The following is a 24,818-nucleotide window of genomic DNA, read 5'->3' as shown; positions in this document are numbered from 1 at the left end:
TAATAATAATTTATTTATTTATTGCCTTCTATACAATGGTCACAGCATTTGAAAACACAAAAACATATGTTTAAAACATAACAAAAACCCTTCAGAACAGACACTAATGGCAAAGATCCATATATGCAGTTGGGAAAGCCTGTTAGAAGAAAAATATATTTCTGTTTCTAGAAAGTGAAGAAGGTAGGCTTCTGTCGTATTTTAACAGGAATGATATTTCACAGAATAGGGGCAGCCACACTGAAAGCCCTGCTCTGAGTTACTGTGGAGTAGGCATCTGAGATGTTTGGAGCTTGCAGGAGAATATGTGGAAAGTGCCAAGTTTAGTCCATGAGACTAACTGGGGTGGGAAGTTATCCTTCCAGGTGATGTTGTACTACATCAGCCCCAGCCAACAAGGCCAATGGACAAAGATAATGGGATCTGTAGTCCAGTAACCCCTGGAGGGTCAGAGGTCCTGGAACCAAAGGTACGTATACACAGGTTCTGATGCAACTGAAGTTAATCAGGATGATTGGCAGTATAATGTACACAAGTCCCATTGAGTTCCATGAAGCTCACTCCCAAGCAAGTGGGAATTGCATTACAGCCTAGGCCCCTCTGAGAGCATGTAGACTGGGGCTTTAGCTTTCAAACTACCACTCTAGTGAATCCAACAGTGAGCAGTCACAGAATTGCTCATTATAATAATTTTAGATTTATATATTATATAGCAACAACTATTATATCACGTGATCTTTTCAAACAATTTTCCAGCATTTTATAGGATCCATGAATCTAAATCTCCTCTCCCTCAGCAGCTGTCCCTCATTTGTTTTGGTGAAACTGCTGGATATTGATCTGGTTTTGGCTTTATTTAACAATTTACTGCCTTTAAAAAACAACATTTATTTTCACTCAGCATGCTTGAGACAGCAAACAACTAAGAAAACAAGCTAAAATGAAAAAGCAAAAAAACCCCCACACCATACCACTAGAAAGAGAAAGAGAGAGGTCATTAATCTCAGAGGTCAAAAGCCTGTCAGAAGAGGAAAGTCCTGAAATAGTGGTGAAAGTCATAAATGTAGGGATGGACAAGCCTCTCTATGGAAGGAATTCCTATATTTCAGTATGGTAGTGTTGCCATATTTCAAAAAGTGAAAATCCGAACAGAAATGTTGTTGAGGTTGCCATACGTCCAGATTTGCCCGGACATTTAAGCAATTTCCACCCAGATACTGTTTCCGAGGGCCAACTGCCAGCTATGTCCAGGAAATTCCGAGCGTATGACAACCCTACAGTATGGCTATCAAACAGGCCTCCTCCTACATCCCAGCCTTTCTCTCAGGGCAGAACAACCACATACATTTAAAGCACATGTCCCCACCCCCAAGAATCCCAGGAACTCTCATTTCCTCTCACAAAACTACATTTAAGAAACTACAGTTCCCAGGTTTATTTGGGGCAAGGCATGTGCTTTAAATGTATACAGGGTGTGCTTTAGATGTATATGGTGCGGCCAATCTGCTCCAAGTTTCTCATCCCTCCACTCTTCAGTTCTCCATATAGTGGTACCTCGGGTTACAGACGCTTCAGGTTACAGACTCCGCTAATCCAGAAATAGTACCTTGGGTTAAGAACTTTGCTTCAGGATAAGAACAGAAATTGTGCTCTGGCGGCACGGCGACAGCAGGAGGCCCCATTAGCTAAAGTGGTGCTTCAGGTTAAGAACAGTTTCAGGTTAAGAACGGACTTCCAGAACGAATTAAGTTCTTAACCTGAGGTACCACTGTATTTCTAAACCAGTTTGTAGTTTTCTTTAAAAAGAAAAATAAAGTTCTTTGTGAAAATTTAACAGTGACGTAGCACAAAATTATGGATAGATATGGATGCCTGTGTTTTGAATTGCGTATTGTTTCGGAAAGTGTGCGTTAGGCAGGTTTGCCTATAAACGTGAACTGCAGTGAATGACTCCCACATTGCTAGCAGTGACCCTCCAGGTGATGTGGGGCTCTCAGCTCCCATCAGCCCCAGCCAATGCAGACAAGGGTCAGTAAGGATGGGAGCTGCCGTCCCACAACATCTGGTTCCCTGCCCCAAACTTAAAACACCTGCTGCATTTGCAGGTGGTGTTTGCTGAAACCTGGTATTCAGCAAAAATATTTAAGGCAAAGGAGTCTTGTCCTTGTGTTTCACCTAACTGCCCTTTGTGTGCAGAGACAGCCTCTTCTCTTCATTCATGGAAATGAAGAAGGCACAGTGGGGCCCCCACAAAGCGTCACACTTCACATTGTATCTTCCAAACAGGCGTGCAGGGTTGTTGCACCACTACATGTGTCTACATGCGTCACACTTCACATTTGTATCTTCCAAACAGGCATGCAGGGTTGTTGCACCACTGCCTGAGATGATGATCTCAATTTAGCATTGCATACACCGCAATTGAGAGAATGAAGCTGTACGGCTGCTGCCCTCCCCAATGCAGTCCATGGGAATTGGTCGCTGGCTTAGATGGGGGCTTTAGTTCTGTGTGACAGGAATGATCGACTTTTTCAGGAGGAATTTCCACTTCGCTCACGCCCTCTGACAAGTTCTCATTACGCACCTAGAAGTATTCAAACACAATGATAAATCAGAAAGTGAGACCTTTGCATCAATTATAAACATATGAAGCTGCCTTATTCTATTGACCCATCTGATATACGGACGGCATCCGGAGTAGAGCTGTTGAATTTAATGGACAAGATTCATTTAAGCCCATCAATTTCAATGGGTCTACTTTTAGTACAACTTAGTTGGAGATAATTCAGGCCAGGACTGGGGAACATGTGGCCCTCCAGATGTTGCTGGACTGTGGACTTCCGGGTTAGCGCCATCGTTTAATGGCGGATTCCCTCCGTGCTCCGGAGGGAATCGGCTCCGCAGGATCGGGTCTTGTCCGCGGCGGCGACGCGGGGACCCTTAAAAATCACAGGCGCGGATGCCTGTGAACCTGGTGACTCGGCGGGCACCATTTGCGCCCCCCCAAACCGCAAAGGAGCCTTTTTAAAGGCTTCGGAACGGGGACGGGGTGCAGCGCGGTGCTGTGAGTTCATTGCTCCTTCTGCGGAGTGAAGCCGCAAGCCATTGATGGAGAGCGCTGACTTTTTCCTTGGAACAATTGGATTGTAAAGTTAAAACCCGTGAGTAATATGGAATTCGGAATTTAAAGGAATTTTTTTTTTTTAATTAGGAACGAGCGGGGAAGGGTTAAAAAGGAAGTCCGCCCCCCCCCCTTGTAGATAATTTAAAGCAAAGAACTTGTCATCTAAGGTCGAGAGGACCTTTTTTTTTTTCTTTTACTAAAAGACTTTAACCCTCATGGTTTGACATCATAAGAAATTTTACTGGAGGATAAAAGATTAATTGTGGGAGCTGAAGTTTCACACACACCCCGGACCCGGGAGTGTCCCGCGAGAGAGTCTGCTGATGAAGTACTGAGGAGTTTGACAGCTGTCAAATTGGCTGTCAGAGGGAAAAAGAGAACTTTGTTTCTGTTACTTCTGCTGGTTATATTTGTTACAATTTGTTGAGAATAAGGAAGGACTGATACAATAAATTGGCTATTGGACTTGAGCTGAAAAATATTAAGAAACTAAAATCCCCTTAGAGGGGGTATAGGACATTACAACAATGGCTGGAGGAGGGAAAATTCAGACTGAATTGGATAGAACATTTGTTCTCTTGGGAAAATTACAAGGGGAAATTGATGTTTTGGCTACAAGTGTCACAACTCTGGTCTTAGCAGTAAACAATTCTGTTGAAGTTGATAAGGATTCGAAGCAGGAAGCTCATACAACTGAGCAAATAGGAAAATTTGAATGTTATGAGAATATGGAAAAGGAGATATGTGCTGTTCCTGAAGAGAAGGAAGGAGGAGCTGTAACTTCCCAGATGTCAAATGACAGTTACAATTTGTGGCCTGACATGAAGGCAACAAAGGAGAATAACAATCTGATGTGGAAAGCCTGGCCTGAATTGGTGAGCCTAAAACTGAGAGATCCCCTCTTGTGGAGATCTGAAGACCGAAGGATTACAAATTTGATCAAGGTGGAAATTGAAGCTTTGGGGACATTTGGACTTGAAAGGAGTATGTCGGGGTACCCCATAGGCGCTTTTTTCAAGTATGGAGGGCTGGCTGGAAAAAATATGGATTCTGTTGGGCCGAAGCCTTTCCGAAATCTGGGGTTTAACATTAAGGACTATCAAAAAGGCCGGCAGAGAGGAACTGAAAGAGATTTAAAAGCCTCGGATGTGAGATCTCCAGGCTAGACAAGATATTGAATTGATGAACACTTGTTGGGGACTGAAACCGGGAAAGGGGTGGGTGGAGTTTGGGAATCCAAAGGGTATATAATTATAACTTGTTTTATTTTTATTTTGTTCTGTTATTTGTTTTGAACTGGGGAAAGCTGTGGAAGGGAAATTTTGGTCGACTTTAGGAAAAATGTTTAAGAATGAGTAATGTTGTTTAAGTATTTGATGTTTAAATTTGGATATAAGGACTTGCTGAATTAAAAAATTTAAATTGGAATACAAGAAGGGGAGGTGAGAGGAGGTCTGAGAAATAAGATAATGGAAATAAGTAATGGAAATTGTATTTGTTTTAATCGTTTTTTAATTTTGTATTTTTGTATTTTTGTTATTTTTTTGTCTTTTTTCTTTTTGTTCTTATATTAATCTTGGAAAACCCAATAAATATTCTTTAAAAAAAAACAGATGTTGCTGGACTGTGGCCAGGGATGATGAGACCAGTAGTTTAGCCACATCTGACAGGCCAAAGGTTCCCCAGTCCTGATTTAGGCTGTGCATAAACTGTCTAATGATGTTTCCTTGGGTTGGCAGTGGTTTACCAGGGTCTTGGGAAGTCTGGTGATGCCAGTAGCTTGGACCTTCTGTAAACAAAGCATCCTTAAATAGCAGCCTGGCGATGCTAGCTGAGGCTGATGGAAGTTGCTATTCAAGACTTGTAAAGGTAAAGGACCCCTGGACGGTTAAGTCCAGTCAAAGGTGACTATGGGGTGCAGCACTCATCTTGCTTCAGGCCGAGGGAGCCGGCATTTGCCCATAGACAGTCATGTGGCCAGCATGATTAAACCACTTCTGGTGCAATGGAACACCGTGACAGAAGCCAGAGCACACAGAAGCACTGTTCCTGCCACAGTGGTACCTATTTATCTACTTGCACTGGTGTGCTTTTGAACTGCTAGTTTGACAGGAGCTGGGACAGAGCAACTATTGGAGGGCACCTGGTTGGGGAAGGCTGCTACATACAAAAAGTGAACTCATACTCTAAATTCTGGTCCTTATCTGGGAAAACAAACACCACCACAGCCAGGAGAAAAGTATCATCAGACCTGGGGGAACTCCAAGATTTACAGAATTACAATTTCAAAACAAAAAACCCTCTAATATGTAGAGACACAAACATACAAACAAAGCTGAACATGCTTAGTGGATCCAGACTGCTGTCTAATCATTGTGGGATGGGGGAGAAAAAACGGAGTGGGGTGGAGAGTTTAAACTCTGCTACTCTCCTGCTGGAGAGTGAATTTGTGAATCAAGGCACCCAGCTGATACTTTTTGATTATTTACCCCACACATGTGGGTCACAGGGATTATATTTTCCTCCCACACTAAGTGATGCCCATCTTTAGGCTGGTCTGCTTTCCCCCCCAGGGGCACCTGATTTATTGGAGGCTGAGTACTGACCTAAAACAGTCTTAAATTTGATCCAGCAATGAAATGTTTCTGTTTTTATTCTCACATTTCAAATTTGCTGGGTAACCTCAACCCTTAGGTCAGGGAACATCTAGAAGGCCCAGGTTCCTTATCTCGGACCTAGAGGATCTCTTTCCCTCCCTTGGGGAAATGTAATGCCAGTTAAAAGGGAAAAACAAATATTAGCAGTACTTTTTCCACCTCCCGGAAAACACGAAGGAAGTTCTCTCTCAAAACACCCTTCAGTTCTTCTTCACTCCAGCCTCTCCTCAACAGCTCCTCGATCAAGGCTGGATATTTAGAGACATCTTCTAGTCCTTCAGGGAATCTGTTAGCAAAGAAAGTTCACACTGAGGTATGGAACAAACAAAATGTATATTGGATGGCATTTCCCCCCCTAGAGAAGGAACTTAATAAGTTCCCGCGTTCAGTTAACTGTGCAGCTAACTCCTGAGGGGATATACATCCTTTTTGTGCTAAATCAGATTCAAGAGTCCGACTGAGGAAGCCTTGCTGACATCCAATCATTTCCTCCACTTGCACTGTGTGATGTAATTCCTTTCACAGGATGAGAAGGCCATGAAAACTGTGGGATATCTAAATTGTTTTCAGGGATTTAATCCCAGTCAAGTTTGGAATGCCCCTCCTGAGCGGGATGCAACCATTTTCTTAGGTTTTTCGTTCTACATAAAGTCCTTACACTCTGGAAGTTGAAGCACATGTTACATGCAATACATGTATTCCATAATGTACAGAGGTTGGACAAGCAGTTAGAATTTAGGAAACTAGAAAGCTACCTTTTACAGAGCCAGACCGTGGTCAATCTAGCTTGGTCCATCTACACTGACTGGCAACAGCTCTCTGGGCAGAGAACATTGCCTGCAATACCTGGAGATGCTGAGGATTGAAACTGGGACATTCTGCATGCAAAGCAGATACTCTACCAGTGAGCTACAGCTCTTGAATCTTTGGTGGCAGGACAATATCCTATAACATTCCTGAGGATAGCAGGTTAGAGGATATCAGGTCAAATGGTAGGGCTGGCCCTGAACACTTAGTCGGTGGTCTGATTCAGCCTGTCTTGCATTGCCTCACCCAAAGGGTTGCCAACTATTTTACACATGTTGGGAACATGCAGATTTTTGACTGACTGTCACAGGCACCATCACCTCTGTGTACTACTCCTGCTCCTAGATCATCCACCCACAGAGTGACAGAAAGAAGGTGTACATGCTCACACACAAACATGCTCACACACAAACACCCTGCTTTCCCAATACATCTGGGTAAAAGTTGGATCCAGTAGAAGTAAGCTGAGAGCATAGAGCTGAAACAGGAAGTGGGGAAGAGTGTCATTCTTCCAACTTCCTCCATCAGCTTGATGTACTTTTCAAGGGATGAAAAGGTAACTAACCTCACCACCTGAAGACTGGGGGTGGCTGCAGTGCACTTGGAGGAACATCTCAAGGGTACCTTTCTTATGCTGTAAACCACCCTGTGATCTTTGGATGAAGGGTGGTTTATAAATTTAATCAATAATGATGGTGACCCCTGGTCCTCACCATTGGCTACCAAGAGTGGAGGTGGAGAAACACAAGACACGATGATGTCAAGAGGACATGGGGTGATTCTACACTGTGGTGGAATTCCAAGGATGCCATTTAAAACAGCATCCCACTGTAGTGCTGAATATATAACTGTCTTGCACGACAATGAAAAAAGGTTACTAACCGAACTAATCCATCATAGTCACCGCCAATTCCTATTGAATGTGAACCTGCAATTTCCTTTATGTGGTCAAAGTGATCTAGATCATTTAAAGGAGACAACAATGACAATAGTTGTCAGAGCAGAAGTACATGTTGGGGGGAAATGCACAGCCATTTATGACGTCTGACAGAAACACAACATGTCCAATTGTGGGCAAATTCAGTTGCAAGTTGGGCCACTGAAGTACGTGCAACCCACCCTGAGGTTCAAACTACATGATTCTCCATGTTTTTTTTCCACCCTTTGCATTTTAAAGACCAAGATCAGCTTGGTAAGTCTTGAAAGTGAGGCCTCTCTGTCTGGCCCTTAGAGCTTTTTCCAGGCCACACCCATCACTGGTCCTGCTTTACCAGAGAGTGATGAGAAAACTGAGTGGGGCAGGTGTGGGACTGTGTGGGATTCTCAGCTGTCAAGGGACATCTTACAGACAGCTAACCAAAAGGTAACATAAAATATATCAGATCTACTTGATGTTTTGCAATTTGAATGTTTACCTCAAAACTACACACTAGAACATTTTGTTCTTAGTTGCAGAAATGCCATAACTGATTAAATGAACAAAAACATTTGTACAGATTGTAGGTTATTTTCTTAGTAACATTATTCATTAGGATAATTTTTCACAGAGGCTTGACCTCTGGGGAACAGAGAGGTCAGAACAGGCTGAAGGAAGGCAGCTGCTACAGTAATGCAAGCTCATAGTTGGAAATAAAACTTTCCAAGGCAGCTGACCTGATATTTATCTATTTCCCTGGTCCAGTGACCTTGGGATAATAAGACCTGGGTTCAATATTACCTCCAGTTACATATACAAAGGGCAAACCATTTGAACCGTGCTGAAAAAGAAAACACCATGTGCTTGGAGTAGTAGTTATGTGAGGGCTAGAAGGATTACAAGTGGGAACTGCAGCAAAAGGTTGCAGCATGGAGTGCTGTCTAGCTATGCTCTCTTCCAGGAACCTCCAGTCTACCCCACTCTCTACTACGTTCCAACAGATACTGAACATACTCAGTGAAAGAGGGCTTTCATTAAAACCACAAAAGGTTTAGCTTCCCCTAACCAGCCATAATATTGATGAAAATCACCACACTTTTTTTTAGTGGTGGTGGTATTTCATTGCAATTGTAGCTGTAGCTGTGGAGGAAAAGGTTCAACTTCCCTTTCGTCTGTTCTGCAGCCCTGATGGAAACCACCCTCATGCACCTGGAAAGGTACCCTTTTATAGCTCCTAATCACACCATTAAGTAAGATCTAGTTTGTTCCTTAGGATGGATATCTACCTTGAATAAGCACACCTGCAGTCTCTGTGAAGTTCAGTATTCTGTTTGAGCTTTCACAGAATGTAAAAGCCACTTCTGGAACTATACTGGACTGTGATACAAGCTTAGCGCTCATTTCTGTGTTGTTTGCTTCCAGAAATATTCCATTCGCAAATAACATGGAAATGAGGGCTAAACTTGTGCTATATTCCACTCTAGTTCTGGAAAGTAGTGTGATATTACTAATAGAGTGATATATAGAAAGCTGCTTCTGCTAACCTGCAACAGTTGAAATGCTCACTGTTTGGCTACCACAGGCCAAGAATTTGGTTGGGAATGTCACCATCACAATCCCACGATTCCTTTTCTAAAACAAAGGAAGAGGAAATGAAGCAAGTCAGATACAAGTAGACTGGTACCATCAATAATGATATGGATGTTGGCAGCTAGAACATCAATGACAATATAATTGTATCTAAAAGTAAAGGCTGAGGTGGGGAGGAAAAAACTCTCAGAAAATAATATAAAGTCAAACCCAGATTTGATGTGGGAAGACACCAGGGCTAGATCTACATTGATCTTCTAAACATTTTTAAATATAACATTCTATAACATTTAATGGCAGTTTCCCTTTGCTCTGCAGCACCCCCTGGTGTCACATTTTAATAACACATTTTTAATGTTATAAACCACGAGTGTAGATACGCCCCAAGTTATCTACAGAATATACAAGTTAAACAACTGAAGGTGTTCCTGTGTTAGACTGATTAGGTCTGGGCTACCTCAGGGACCACCAGATCCCTTATATCCTAGCTTGGTCACTGAGATCATATGCAGAAGCCTTATTGGTCATTCCCTGAGTTGGCGAGGCTCATTGGACAACAAGAAATAGAGGTTTTCATGTCATTGGCCAGGACAGGAGGGGCTGATCCCACAAAAACCCACTCTTTAATGCTGAAGCACAACAAATGGCAATTTGGGTTTTCAGTGGATTTCCATTTGCTCTGATTCAGCTTTAAAGAGTGGGTTTTTGTGGGGGAAACGCCAAAGCAAAAGAGAAAGAAAGAGAGAGTGCTCAGACACGGAGCTTTAAATCCCAGACCATGAAGTAAAGCGCAGAGGAATGGTGAGTTTGGATAAGCCCTAAGTCTCACTCACCAGATCCAGCAGGATATCATCTGGAACATTTCTTGAATGGTTGCAGATTGAGAAGGCAGATGAATGGCTGAAAATGACCGGCGCTTTGGAGATACTAAGAGCTGCCCTTGCTGTTGCGTCAGACGTGTGAGATAAGTCCACCATCATCCCCAGTCGATTCATCTCCTTCACCACTTCCTAGCACAATATGGGCAGATGGTGCTGTGGGTTATGCTACTCTGACATAATCTAAGAACATAAGCAGAGCCTGGCTGCTGCATCAGGACAAAGGCCCACCAAACCTAGCATCTTGTTCCCACAGTGGCCAATCCAATACCTCTGGGAAGCCCACAAGCAGAATCTGAGTGCAACAACACTCTCCCCCCTCAATGCTGAGCGCAGTGTGGTTCCCCTTGGGGCCTACAATTTACAAAGGCATTGTGATATTGGCAGCTTTATTTTGATCCCGTTACTAGTGACCCTAATATGGAATTTGCCTTTTCTGCAGAGTATGTACATTTCAAAGACATCCAGGTGCATAAAAAGGTAAAGGTAAAGGTACCCCTGCCCGTACGGGCCAGTCGTGACCGACTCTGGGGTTGTGCGCCCATCTCACTTAAGAGGCCGGGGGCCAGCGCTGTCCGAAGACACTTCCGGGTCACGTGGCAAGCGTGACGAAGCTGCACTGGTGAGCCAGCACCAGTGCCGCACACGGAAACGCCGTTTACCTTCCCGCTATAAAGCGGTACCTATTTATCTACTTGCACTTAGGGGTGCTTTCGAACTGCTAGGTGGATATCAGCCAGCAATTTGCTAATTTTCACTTCACTAATGCTTACTTTGCCGAAAGTGCTCAGGCCCTCAGTGTCGGGATAAAATTCATGTTCTTGCTTTGCTGAGGTTTCTGCCCTGCAGGGGAACAAAGATGGTGAGGGATGTTTAAGAAGCAACTTAAGCCTGTCAAGGAAATATTTCAAACTCTGAAGTGGAACAGCGTTACAAACACACACAGAGAGAGATGTAATTGCATCTAGAACACTGAATTTTTCGGGGATGTTGTCAAAAATTGGTTGCCATGGGGTGAGTGGCATGAAACAGAATGGTTGCTGTGGGGTCATGACATAACACAAAATAGCTGCCACATCCAAGACAGCAGAAAAGATTCAGGTGGGGAAGGAACAGGCACACTCCCCATGAGCCACTTAAAGGGGGGGGAGGCACTTCTATCAGCTCCTACACATTCATTTACAGAGAGAAGCTCTTTGCACCTCTCCTCCAGTTAGAAGAGATGGGATGCTGGGTGCCCAATCCGGGCATCCCATGACACGTGAGCATGTTTAAGGGGGCATGTTCAGTGTAAGGGGAGGCTGAGCCAGTGCAAACAAGAACTGAGCAGGAAGAGCAAAGGGTATTGTGGAGTTTTGAGGGGATATTTACTTAGGCCTTTCACGGGTGCCACAGAAGGGATGCTGGGCATCCCAAAATGGCACATTGGCAACCCCTGAAATAGATTAATTTATTACTTATTTAAACCAGTGTTTATTTAAAGAACGCAGGAAAACATAAACAATGCTCCTTTTTATTTCCACAACAGCCCTATGAAGTAGGTTAAACTGAGAAATGGCCAAGCAGGGAATTGAATTCCTCTCTCTTCACTCTAAATCCAACCATCCTTCAACACAAGGCCTGCCCTCCCATGAGGCATGGTGAAGCAGTCACCTCAGGTGGCAGGCTTGGGACAACTGGGAGGGGTGGCAGATTCGTTCCCTGAGGAGCACACCATTCACTGTCTCCTGTGCTTGTCACCCGCAGCCGCCACCGCCTGCTCCTCTCTGGCCTCCTTCAGCATGCTGGGACTCCGCTGGGCCACCTCCAGTCGCCTCAAGTGGCTGCAGGTGCCATTTTCAGTTTTGTATCAAGGAGCAAAACTTCCTGAGCCACCCCTGCTTCAACTTCACTGCTTATTCCTTCCACCTAGCACTGACTGGCTGTGACTCTCCAGGATTTCATACAGAAGCCTTTTCCAGCCCAACCTGGAGATGCCAGGGATCAAACTTGTGACCTTCTGTATGTAAAGTGGATGTTGAACAAGTGAGCTACAGCCTTCCCCCGGTCCTTCGTTTAGCAGACTGACCTACTGGCATATGTATTCTCTCAGTACAGGAATAAATACATTATAATGTTGTAAGCAATGTTGTCAAATCCTATAGAAACAGCCCCTCTCTGAAGAAACACTTGTTTGTAGTTTACCAGGGAGTGTTGCAGTTATGGGTCAGTGTCATGTACCGAACGCCCAGCTCGTAGAACATCCTCAGGGTTGCGAGGCTGCTGTCGATGGAGTGTCCCCCTTCGATGCCAATCAAGCATGCTATCTTTTTGCTGTCAGTGCTGGCAATGCCTGGATTTTGATCAGAAAGACAGATCCGAATTTTTAAAGGGACATCAATGCATAGCAACATAGTTGTGCAACTACGGGTAGATTTACAGCATGTAGGAATGAGGAATTTTGTTTTCGCTCGGTTTCTTGTTTCTCCAGTCTTAAGTTAAGTTCCTCACATTTCCACATTGGTTTTGGGGTTGTTGTTCTTTTAAGTTCTCATTAAGATTCATTAGCACTTTTGTGTGAATTTTTCCTACTATACACCATTTAATATGACATTTCCTCTGATATACACATTTTTGCAAAGCAATTTGCCCCAATATAGTGCATTTTTGCATGTCATTTTCACTAATATATACACATTTATATGCATGGTTTACTATATGCATTTTGGCACATGTTACATGGCTGGAGAACTAAATTGCAAAATTCAGAAAAGTGGGACGTTTGTATTTGATTTGCATATTGTTATGAAAAATGTGAATTAGGTAAGTTCACCTTTCAATGTAAGCAGAATCGAATTTCTCTCCCATCCCTAACAGCTTTTCATGTTTTTACTGTTAGCAATGCCTGCATTAGGAAGGCAAAATAATAGCTACCCCCCTGCCAGCCCAAAACAGCTACTAAACATGCCTGCCCTCCTCATATTTAGTGCTCCAAACCTGCCTCTGGCATCCCCTGCTTCCATGTGAGGATGGAGTATCTGAAGGGGCAGTGGATAAGATAATACGCTAATGTGAAAACTGTGTCACTCATTTCTGGATCTAGCATATGATTTTTGGCTGATGTACATGGGATATTTTTCTGCCTGAGTAGGGCCAGCCCAGTATATTTTTCTACCTGAGGCATAAGAGCAGATAGAGCCCCCCCACCAAGTCAATGTGCCTAGTACCACAGCCCAGCCATGTTATTTGGCATTTGAGGAAGAAAATCCCACAAGCAGCTTTCTTCCTCCCCCCAGCAGTAAAAATACGATAATAGATTCAATAGCTGGCTATTTGCTCCCCTTTCAGGTTATAAAAAATTAGCTACCTAAGGAGACCATCTCACTCTAGCGAATGCAGGATGCATTACCTTGAGAAGACGTCACCAGCTCAAATTCTTCATAGTCTTTGCACATCCGCTTCACAACATCGATCTGTTCCAACGTCAAGCGGACAGCGTCTTTGTTCTGTGCACTGCAGAGAACATACACGGACCAAAACTGGAAGAAAGTTGACAAAATGCAGCTTTAAAACAGAATTTCAGGTGTATATATGCCTGTTTGGCACAACTATAGGTACACACAATGGACGCTCGGTTGATATGCCATTGACCCAACTGCCTTCAAATGAGCTGGTGGGTGCCGAGAAGGGATCCCTTTGAAGTCCATCGGTAGGAGTGGTATGAATTCAAACTGTAACTGCAATTGGACATTTTCCCCTCCATAACCCAACCCCATAGAAAATACCCATATAATAGATGGCATACTCACAGGCCTTATTTATCATGTTTTTAATATTCTGTTGGGAGTCATCCAGAGTGGCTGGGAAAACCCAGCTAGATGGGCGGGGTATAAATATATTATTATTATTATTATTATTATTATTATTATTAGGATCCATCCTATACCCCTCCTTGCTATATTTTTCCTCTTTCACCTCTTACATCAAGGGACCACACAACAATTCACTTCCCACACTCTTTTATACCAGCGATTGTGTAGAATCGGCTGATGAGTTCAATCCTGCATTTTGCAGGGTTTGGGTACACACCGAACACCTACCTGAGCACCAACATGGCCCATTTGGAGCTTCTGGATGTTTGTGTCTGTTTTGTTGAGTGTTCTCAAGTCAGTCTTGCTCAGCTTGTTCTGGTAGAACCATCTCAGCTTCAGGGGCAGGTCGTTGTGTCTGCGCGATAAGAAGACAGGACATTTTATTCTATTACTGCTTTCTAAAAGGTACGTCTCTATCTGCTATCGCTGTGGGAGCTAATGAAAGAGGATGGACTGTAAGGCACTCTTTGAATTACTTAGTTCACACACGTGTATTTCTGTCACAGAACTTGTGGCATGCCTCCCTCCCTCTCTTGACCCCAATGACCTGGACTTTCGGCCCACAGACGTTTGGCCCCATCATGGCAGCAGTTTGCCACAGTACACTTGATATTGAAATGCTGCAGGTCAATGAGACTCATATTCTCAATTTTAGGGGCCGGGGGCGGGGATTGTATAAAGGAAACATGGCTGCCCCCATGTTTAAACAGGCATATTAATAGCCTCATGCACTATATGCTCTGGGAGGCTGGGTTTTCTTTCTTTTTAATGTAAAAGGAAGAGATAAGGCAATGTGGAACAGCCCCTGTACTACCTTGTGAAGGGACCCATAGGACTGCAAGTTATAAGGAGGACTCGTGATCTGATTTGGCTCATGTACAGACTGGAATCAAATCAGGTGTGTCTGCTTTGAAATTCGAGTTGGGCAGATTCCTTCCTCATTGCTGCCTGGCAGAGGCAGTTTGCAACACAACCAGGAATGTAATTCCAGAGGCAGGCAAGAATGACTGAATATTTGCAAGCTCTGTTTGTTCGTATTCAAGAAAAGAATTATATTGAATCAGAAGAATACTGTATTCACAGGGTGGATATCCTCAGGATCAGGGGCCAAATCCAGCCTTCCAGACCTCTCTATCTGCCTCTTGGGACTCTCCCCAGGTCAAAACCCACCCCTAAGTCACACTCTTTCACCTCAGACTGTCTTTTTGCCATGCCAGAAGAGGCTTTTGAATTCTGATAATGGTTTTTACTTTCATGGATGGGGGGGGAGAGAGAGAGAGAGAGAGAGAGAGAGAGAGAGAGAGAGAGAGAGAAAGAAAGAAAGAAAGAAAGAAAGAAAGAAAGAAAGAAAGAAAGAAAGAAGCTAGCTTTCTATATAAAAGTTATCTTTACATTCATTGCTCTGTCTACTTTTGTCTCTGGCCCTACCAGTAACTGGCATACAACCACAGAAAGCTTAAAAAAGTTTCCACAATCCTTGCTATATCAGAATATAGCCCAGCTCAAACCACAGTGATGCTTTCATAGTTCTGAAAACAAGGAATTCCACCTACCCATCGATTAACGGGACTTGCTTCATTAGGTCATGAGCCTTCTTTCTTAAGTCTGCCTCAGCTCTGGATCCCAAAATGTCAGCATGCAGCAGGAACAGCAGCCACAGAAGCATCTTCCACGGATCCCTCTTTGGACCCGAAAGCATGTTTACCGAATGGCAACGTTCACGTGGCACCTTGAATAAAGAGCAGCACCAAGCTGTTGAGTTTGTGGAGGTTCCTCAGGCAATGGCTTCCAAACACAGATGATGCTCTGCGTTTTGTTGGCTGGCCACTGAAGGAGGGGCGGAGAGAGGAAGAGTTTTAATTACAGATGAGAACCTTGCCACTTCACTTTCAGAAAACAACGTCTCTAAGCTGGCTCTCCAGCAGCAAATGATTAATAGCGTTTTAACCCAGAAGAGATGTATTTAGCTTCACATTCCATGGACGTGACAGGGGTTGACTCCCACATGGATGAAACACACAGTCAACGTCCTCCTTGAGGGCATTTAAGGACAGCCTTGATCCTTTCCCTGCCAAGACAGAATGAGTTCCAGGCCATGACTGGTTTTTGACATCACGCAAGTGATATATGTGGCACCAGAAGAAAAGGCTCTCCATACATTTGAACAAGTCCTCACATGTCTTTTGCACCCTCACCCACAGAGACGGTTCTCAAGTAAGGCAAAAGGTTTCAACAGGTTATATCAGTTGGGCTGAAAATAATATACTTTTACAAATGCCTCGTGGCATACATTCTGCACTTGAAGGTAATCAATCTTTTCATGTGGCACCAGCATCTACACCACGGACCTTCCTGTCCATTGATATTAGTCAGCTTTTCTTTATTATCTATTTTATAATATGACTCCAACACTGTCCAGTAAGGATCCTATTGCCCTGACTGAAGAGTCAGACCTGGAGTTCATGGGAGCTCCCTCCCCTTAGATCAGACAAGTCAAAACTGTTTTAAAGATTGATGAAGCTGTAACTATAACTGCATAAAGAATTAGTAAGAAATAACAGAGAACGAACAACACATGCAAGGATTTCTCATATGTCTAGGATTCCCAGGGCCTTCTTGCTTTTCTCTTGCTCCTATTTAGTTGCTCTGATTCCAAATCTCACCCCTCTCTCAGCCTCATGGAATGCAAATAGTACTTTCAGAGAGTTGATTTTAAAAACAAACGTAGCAGGGATAGAAAGAGTTAAGCTGTCCCTGTCCACCCCTCAGTGTCACAATATTGCTCAAACTTTTCCGGAATTGCTGTTTGCATAGCAAAAAAACCAAGAGGGGCACTTGAGGATGTTGAAGCATTCTGACTAGCACTTTTTGATCTCATATATGGATGCAAATGAAGGCATCCTTTGATTCCCGTACTTCTCTGAATTTTGCAATACAGTTCTCAGTCTATTATTCATTTGTCAGTCTGATAACCACCTTTTGCTTGTAATGCCCCAGGGAGATTGACACAGATAAATCCCATAACTTCAAAACTGAAATTATTCATCCCTGTCATAGGGCTCATCCACATTTCTGTGGTCTTAAGAGGATATACTAAAGAGATTCAAATATGCTGAGAGATCAAAGTCTGGAGATAGATCCACCAACACCACAATTCACTAAAATATACCCAAATTACTGCTGAATGCAGTCTTGGCTTTATAAACACATATGAAACACCAATGCACATATACATACTCTTTGGAGAAAGGGAAGGTGGATGAGTCATGCCAGAGACCTGTGGCCTTGAGCTGTTTCAAAAGGCCTATCACAGCTTGCATCCTAACACTGAACAGAAATAAGATGTGGGGGAAGGGCAACTCGAAACACAGACCAAGCAGTTTGTGCCATTTCACACATATTCCCAAATTACACATTCCTCACCCTCTGACACTGCTGCAATGGCCCTGCAGTTTTGGGAGCCCAATCTGTCATCATACCGTTTCTGCAATATAGCACCATCTGTCAGCGACCAAGTGAACTGCTTTGTGATGACAGACCTATGGCTGTATTATATTGCAGGGACGTTTACTGACACCTTTCACAGGCAGCATAGGAGGTACTGGTGGGCGCACTAGTACCCAAAGTCACTACAGTGGTGACTCTGGCCTAATGAGCTTTTGCGGTCTCAAGACTACCTCTGACACCGTAAGAAATCTGTTAGTGTGACAAGCATGTTGTTTTTGCTGCTGCAAGAGACAAATGTGACTACCCCTGTGAGAAGTTTAAAAGGGCATCCTTAAAAGGCAAAACTGGGACAGCAATTTATCAGGGACCAATAACCCAAATAGGGATTTCCCCCGGAAAATAGGGTCACTGGAATGTATGATCATAACAGAGTTGCAGGCATTTCAGTTTCTCCGCCGCATGCTGTGAGAACAGCTGAGAATTTATAGCAACATGTTTCCAGGCTGACATGAAGTCGTTTCTCTCTCTCCTCCCACCTCACAATGCACCATCTCACTTCATAACTGCCTAGGCACCTCTGCTTTTCATTTCTCCCAGCATTCAGGCCTTTCAGCCTATCCCAAAACATTACACCTCTCCTCTCTCTCCCTCCTATAAAACCACTAATTGAAGACTCTTCTGTACACTGCCAAAATAGGTTGTGTGGATGTAGCTATGTATGGGGAGGAGCCTTCATAGCTGAGTGGCAGAGTACCTGCTATGCATGCAGGAGACCTCAGAATCCTCCCCTGGCCTCTGTGGTGAGAAGGACCAAGTGGCACTTGATGTTCAACATCTTTGAGTCACTATCTGTCAAAACAGACACTATTGGGCTGGTGTAAGGTTCTGGTGTAAGGTAGCTTCTTCTGTGCTTATTGCTGCCTCAGCGCAATAAGGTTTAGTGGGCATACTACTGATGCCACTTTATTTTAGCTATTTTGGATGATTTATATTCTACCTACTACCCAAGGTAGGATTGCACTACATTAAAATGCAATGAAATGGACAATAGCAGGGCTGTGTGTGTCCCCCTCCCCAATCTGGTGCCCACTTTGGTGTGTTACATTGGGCCCAATTCAGGGCCTGAACAGAACCAGGGGCCATGCACAGCCCTAATTCACACTTTTTGAACCAATACTTGAACTGAAACACAATTACCCTTCAAAATTCACACAACTCCTCATTTTGCTGTGTAGTTCAAACAAACACTGTGTACAAAAATATGTATATTAGTAGGGAAATGCAGACACTGCAGACCCTCCAAGTGTCCCTATTTTCCAGGGACGTCCCTGATTTAGAGAAGCTGTCCTGGTTTCTGTTTTGATCCCGGAATGTCCCACTTTTCCTTAGGATGTCCCTGTTTTCATTGAAGAAATGTTGGAGGGTATGGAATTATCTGACCCCCAAGCTGTCTAAAGGCAATCCTGTATAGGGAAGGTTTTTTTTTAAAAAAAATGTTTCATTATGTTTTCATATGTTGGAAGCTGCTCAGAGTGGCTGGGGCAACCCAGTAAGATGTGTGGGGTATAAATAGTAAAACTATCATTATGGAATGGGACGTCCCTATTTTCATCAGAGAATTGTTGGAGGGTATGACATTGTACATCCTATCACATCAACGTATTCTGAAACATTTAGCTGTGTGAATTTCGAAGGACAGTGAATTTCAAAGAATAGTTGTGTTTCAGTTCACATATTGATGCAAGAAGTGCAAATTAGGTAATTTTTTCATTAATGCAATCACAATCAAGTATCTTCCCCATCTGTGTTTTGGAACTATAAAGGCCAACAAGCCTCCCAACCTCTCTATTTTTTCAGGGTTTGTTTTTTTCTCCTGCCATCATTTACAGACTCTAGAGAGCTCCATGTTGAGATGATGATTTTTAGACTAGGCAGGCAAGCCATAAAAATGCCTGACCTATTTTACTGGTGCACATTCTAAAAGGGCTTTCAAGTTTATATTTTCACCCACTGTGGGTAGGAAGTACTCACAATCTCTACTACAATTTTTCTTTCTGTCTTGTAAAAAAGAAATGAGGAGGCAAATGACTGCCAACCCTCTGGGAATGGCAGCTTGGTCTTCTCCCTTAGAATTAAATAAGCTCTAGAGACAGTTTACAGCAGTTGCTCAGAAGTCTGTGGCAGACAAAAGAGACCACTTACATTAAGTATAGTCATTGCAGAAGTCTGATGACCCAAGTTGCAGCAGATCCATTGTCTGTAGTTTCAGAGCAATTTGGACAGGACCGAATATCCTCACTCGCTGAGATTTCTCGGCAATTGTTCCCAACTGTGCTCTGCACTGGAACTTCTGTGCCCGTGTCATTATCTATGAATGCCAGCTCTCCCTTCCCCAGCAGAAACCCATAACGCAGAGAAAAAACAACAATCCACCCAATTTTAGATTGCCTGACAGTCTTAACCCCGCCAAACTCCAACAATAAATGGCCAAGTAATTTTAGAACGCAGGACAAGTCTGCTAGATCAGGCAAGTGGCCTGTCTAGTTCAGCATCCTGCTGTCACAGTGGCTGACTAGATGCATGTGGGAAGCCTGAAAGCAGAACCTGAGCACAACAGCACTCTGCCCACCTGTGGTTCCTGGCAACTGGTATTCAGAGGCATAATGTCTTCATAGTGGAAGTAAAGCATGGCCAGCCTAGCTAGCAGTCACTGAAAGCTTTGTCCTCCATGAATTAGCCTAGTCCTCTTCCATAGCATCCAAATGGGTAGCCATCACTGCCTCCTGTGGAAGTGAGTTCCATAGTTAAATTATGAGCTGTGTGTAGAAGTACTTCCTTTTATCTGTCCCAAATCTTCCAACATCCCCCTTCCTTGGATACCTCTGAGATCTGGTGTTACGAGGGAAGGAGAAAAACTTTCTTCATGCTTTGCATAATTTTGTGAATTTCTATCATGTCACATCGGGGGTGGGGGGGACTGAATGCACAGCAGTGCATGATATGAGGACAGCTGGCAGGAGAAAGATTAACAAGTTGTTGCTCAACTTGCTTAATATCAGGTCTCTCACCCTTATTACATCCACACAGGGAGGGAAAGATAATAAAGCTTCTGGCAATGAAATAGGATGTTGGACTGTCATGAAAACTTTAAAAAGAGCCAGTTGTGTTTAGCTAGCTAGGGTTGCATCCGTGCCATACATTTAAAGCACTCTCATTAACAGTTACAACTTCCCCGAAGAATCTGGAGAACTGTAGTTTGTTAACAGTGCTGGCCTCACAGAGATACAGTTCACTGGACCCTTAACAAACTGCAGTTCCCTGGATTCTCTATGACTTTTCAAATTAATATTTTTATTAATTTTACGATAGATATGCAGTGATAAAGTGAAGAGAAAATGTGAATAGAAAGAAAAGTATTATGAAGCGAAGGGAAAGTGCAGATAATTACATTAATGTAAATAAGGAGGTTATTATCTGCCACGTTGTCTTTCCAGAAATGTATAAACATTGGTCAGTACATTTGCTTTGGTAATTATTCTGTTGTTTTCTCTATTATATGGTTGTTTTATCTGCAAGGCTGTTTCCCAGGTTTTCTTTAGCAACTGTGTAGTTGTTGGAGTATTGTTTACATTTCCAAGATTGGGCAATACAAAGTTTTGCTGTCATCAGCAGAGTTCGTATTGGTTGAAGGTCAACATGCAAACTGGAACATTCCAAGAAGCATTTTTAAAGGATTTTCGGGTAAAAACATATCCTGTAATTCCCTGTGCTGTTTTCAACATTATTGCCCAAAATGTTTTCCCTTTGCTACAGTTCCAGGAATTACGTATAAAATCTGCTTTCATTCTTCTAGATCTGTATCAGTAGATCCCTGTGCTGTAAAATTTGTTCAGTCTCTAGATTCTCTTTGGTTACAGCACTGGTAATGGCTTAGTATCCTCTACCACAGCTGAAAACAGTAGGTTAGCTTAGGGCAGTGGTCCCCAAACTTTTTTCTCTGGGCCACACTTTCAGAATAAAAAAATTGCTTGAACCACACTGATTTTTTAAAAATAAGAAATACAATGGGGGGGGGGGGACTTCTAGCAGTGCTTAATTGATAACATAGGACACAACTACTTTATAATATGAACATGGGACACCCAGAAAGTATAAAATAATGCAGCTACATAAGAACACGAATAATTCCCAAAATATAATTAGAAACGAGTCTCTTACATGTGTACCTTCAGTATATATACCAACTGAATGAGAAGTGTGAGCTTGCTTTTGCTGGGTAATCTCATTTCTCTTAGGTCTAATTTGAGACAAACAAACTCGCAACTCCTCATCAACACAAATGAAATATTTAAATGTTTCCTTGATGGTACTTGAATCTTCCTGCCTTGGGGGATATGGGACATGTTATGTGGCACACACAACACTGTCCTCAAACACCTTGAAGCTGTTTCCCACCACCTATCATCCACTATCTGCCTAATGGCAGTGCCAGCCCTGAACGCTCAAACTGAAGTCTCAAATGTGTGGGCTATGATGCTCCTCAGCATCACTGGGGCAATGATGCAAGATGAGGTGCCATAGCAGAGAACTCCCTGTGAAACTCCCTCAGGGGCAGGAGAACACAGGCTACAGCTATATACCAAAGCAGACGATCTAGCCAGAGGCTGCTCAGAAAACAGACAGACAGACAGACAAAAAACCTAACCTGAAAAACCCAATTGTCACATACACAACTCATCTCTAGAGTCCCTAGACAGAATCTCAACTTAGGAATAGGGGAGAAAGTCAATTCAGCATGCATTTAAAGGCAAACCTACCCAACTCACACTTCTCAAAACATAGTGTGAACCAAAACACAGCCGTACTTTGAAATCCACACTTCTCTGAATTTTGCATTGCAGTTTCCAAAGTAAATAATTCATGTACTAGTGTAAATTGTGTGTGAGAGAGTGCACACACACGTATATGTAAGTAACATTTTTACTATCTATTGTATTAGGGGAGTTGGTTTGCAAAAATGTGTCTCTTAGACAAATTTGCATAGAAACGTGCCTGTTAGGAGAAATCTGAAACTGTCACACATGTATAGTCCTATCCTTTGAAGCCAGACGGAGCAAACCAGGTTCTTGGTGCCCTTCCACCCATCAAGTAGAAACAAGTTGTATTACAGTGTAGCAAGTACAAACAATTACAATCATACAGCAGAACCCATCATTGGCAACCAAGCCACCATAAAGTGAAATGGCAGCTTTGAAAAACAAAACATGCTATTTGCGTTTTATTGACCTTACTTTTCCCACTGTCTGGAAAGCATGAAGAAATTCTCTTTCAAAGTGCCCTTCAGTTCTTCCTAACTCCAGCCTCTTCTCAGCAAATCCTGGATCAAGACTGGATATTGAGAAACATCCTCCAGTCCTCTAGTCTAGGGTGTCTGTTGGGGGGAAAAACACCTCATGATGCGTCACCACAAAACTCATTACTTCTTGTGTCCAGTAATTGTATACGTGGATCCTCCTTGCAGTAAAGCAAGGGCTGAATGCTTGGAAACTGCTCACTGAGGGGTTTATAATGGGTTTCTAGAAGTCAGAGTCACACTGACTTCCAGTAGTTTCCGACAGTTTGGTACATGGTTTTCTTTCTCCCCAGAGATAACAAAGCACAGAGAACTGAAGTGCACCGGCTGCCAGCAAAACAGTTTCAGCAACTCTGGCATGGTAAAAGCTGCTTAGTGAAAATCGCACACATTGTAGTTCAGATGAAAATAGGTTTTACTTTTCTGGCAGAGTTCCCAGGCCTCAAAAGCCATATAAGGCTAAAATGAGTGCACTTAAAAGAGGAAGTGGGAGGGTAAGAGAAGAACAAACCATTCCTACTATGGAGATTTGGTGATAGGCGAAGCATCCAGGGGTAATTTCTACCACCGGCACCTTATCAGCGGGATAATTTTTTACTGACAATATTGTCTGGAAATGACAACACACGCAATGCACTGATAGTCACTGACAGCCTTATCCTCTGCAAATGTGTCTAATCCCTCTTTACCGCCATCCAAGTTGGGGGCCATCCCTCTTGTGGGAGTGAATTCCTCAGTTAAACTATGTGCTGAGTGAAAACAAGTGCTCTTTTTTTTTTTGTCTGTCCTAAATCTTCCAACATTCAGCTTCATTGGATGTCCACAAGTTATGACAGAGGCAGACAATTTTTCCTCTAGCCTCTTTCTCCACCCTATACATTATTTTATACGAAATTATCATGTCCCCTCTTACTTGTCTTTTCTCTAAACTGAAAAGTCCCAGATACCTTTCCTCAAAGGGGAGGCTGCTCCATCCCCTTCAATCTTTCTCGTTGCCCTTTTCCGAATCACGTCCAGGGTTTCCAGATTTCAGCTTTTGCTTTTCGGATTGAGACCCAGAGCTCATCCACACTTCCGCTTGCTCCAGGCCTAGAAAGCAGAAGTCCAAGTGGTTTTCCACTTGATCCATACATTCTAGGCATAGGTCAGAGCGGTTTTCCCATTGACCTGCTCCTTTCCCAGGTTAAACTGGCTCTTTAGTGCTATATCAGAGCAAACAACAATCCAGAGAAAACCTGAATTGCCTATTATTATTACCCCACCCATCTGGCTGGGTTTCCCCAGCCACTCTGGGTGGCTTACAACATATCTAAAAACATAATAAAAACATCAATTTTTAAAAACTTCCCTAAACAGGGCAGCCTTCAGGTGTCTTCCAAAAGTCAGATAGTTGTTTATTTCCTTTACATCTGAAGGGAGGACGTTCCACAGGGAGGGCACCACTACCGAGAAGGCCCTCTGCCTTGTTCCCTGTAACTTTGCTTCTCACAGTGAGGGAACCAGCAGAAGACCCTCGGAGCTGGACCTCAGTGTCCGGGCAGAACGATGGGGGTAGAGACGCTCCTTCAGGTATACTGGGCTGAGGCTGTTTAGGGCTTTAAAGGTCAGCACCAACACTTTGAATTGTGCTTATAAACGTACTGGAAGCCAGTGAAGATCCTTTAGGACCGGTGTTATACTGTCCCTGAGGCCACTCCCAGTCACCAGTCTAGCTGCTGCATTCTGGATTAGTTGTAGTTTCCAAGTCACCTTCAAAGGTAGCCCCACGTAGAGCACATTGCAGTAGTCCAAGCGGGAGATAACCAGGGCATGCACCACTCTGGTGGGACAGGTAGGGACTTCTCGGTAGGGGGCAGGTAGGGACTCAGCCTGCATATATTTGCCCTAGAGCGGAAGGGTGGGGAGCAGCAGGGCAAGAGGAAGTGCATGTAAGCCCTCACTTGGGAGTAAGTTCCTTGCACCCTGTGATCTGTCCATGGTACTGCAAGCCTTGCATTTTACATCTGTGGATCTCCTGAACTCTGGACACATATTGGCTGCCTCTCTCTGCCTTTGGATAGCAATTTGGACTGTCCTCCTCATTGATCCTATCACTCTAGCCCAGTGATGTGCTGAAGCTCATTTCTCCAATTACTCCTCCTGGCTGCAAAGGCAGAGTATATTTTTCTGCTGCTTCTGCATATTTGGCATAAGGG

The 24,818-nt window shown here is 43.4% G+C and overlaps 1 protein-coding gene across 5 annotated transcripts; it reads right to left on the bottom strand.

The window, feature by feature from the left end:
* Positions 1-24,469, bottom strand: LOC307222810 (dipeptidase 2-like). 5 transcript variants are annotated; one of them, XM_079988325.1, is made up of 12 exons: positions 24,265-24,469; positions 22,562-22,701; positions 15,377-15,650; positions 14,052-14,178; positions 13,361-13,490; positions 12,157-12,304; positions 10,746-10,815; positions 9,928-10,104; positions 9,049-9,136; positions 7,471-7,546; positions 5,932-6,067; positions 1-2,584 (listed from the first exon to the last, which is right to left on the bottom strand). In XM_079988325.1, the coding sequence occupies exons 3-12, from the start codon at positions 15,520-15,522 to the stop codon at positions 2,396-2,398; spliced, it is 1,287 nt and encodes a 428-aa protein (XP_079844451.1). In that variant the 5' UTR covers positions 15,523-15,650; positions 22,562-22,701; positions 24,265-24,469; the 3' UTR covers positions 1-2,395. The 5 variants fall into 5 exon arrangements, with proteins under 5 accessions (XP_079844451.1, XP_079844452.1, XP_079844453.1 ...); XM_079988326.1 differs by lacking the exon at positions 24,265-24,469 and having other exon boundaries at positions 22,557-22,806; XM_079988327.1 differs by lacking the exon at positions 24,265-24,469 and having other exon boundaries at positions 15,377-15,552; positions 22,562-22,806.
* Between the last annotated feature and the right edge of the window lie 349 nt (positions 24,470-24,818).

The sequence above is a fragment of the Podarcis cretensis genome (genome assembly GCF_951804945.1).
Source record: "Podarcis cretensis genome assembly, chromosome: 8".
Taxonomy (NCBI): Eukaryota; Metazoa; Chordata; class Lepidosauria; order Squamata; family Lacertidae; genus Podarcis; species Podarcis cretensis.
The sequence above is the reverse complement of the archived record's forward strand: the minus strand, read 5'-3'. Positions and strand labels throughout refer to the sequence as shown.

Bases quoted from the DNA above. Each gene is read 5' to 3' on its own strand.
- LOC307222810 (XM_079988323.1), bottom strand. The intron at 13,491-14,051 runs GTAGGTGTTCGG...ACTTTCTTCCAG, and splicing joins TGGGCCATGTTGGTGCTCAG to TTTTGGTCCGTGTATGTTCT. The intron at 12,305-13,360 runs GTAATGCATCCT...ATCAAAATCCAG, and splicing joins GCTGGTGACGTCTTCTCAAG to GCATTGCCAGCACTGACAGC.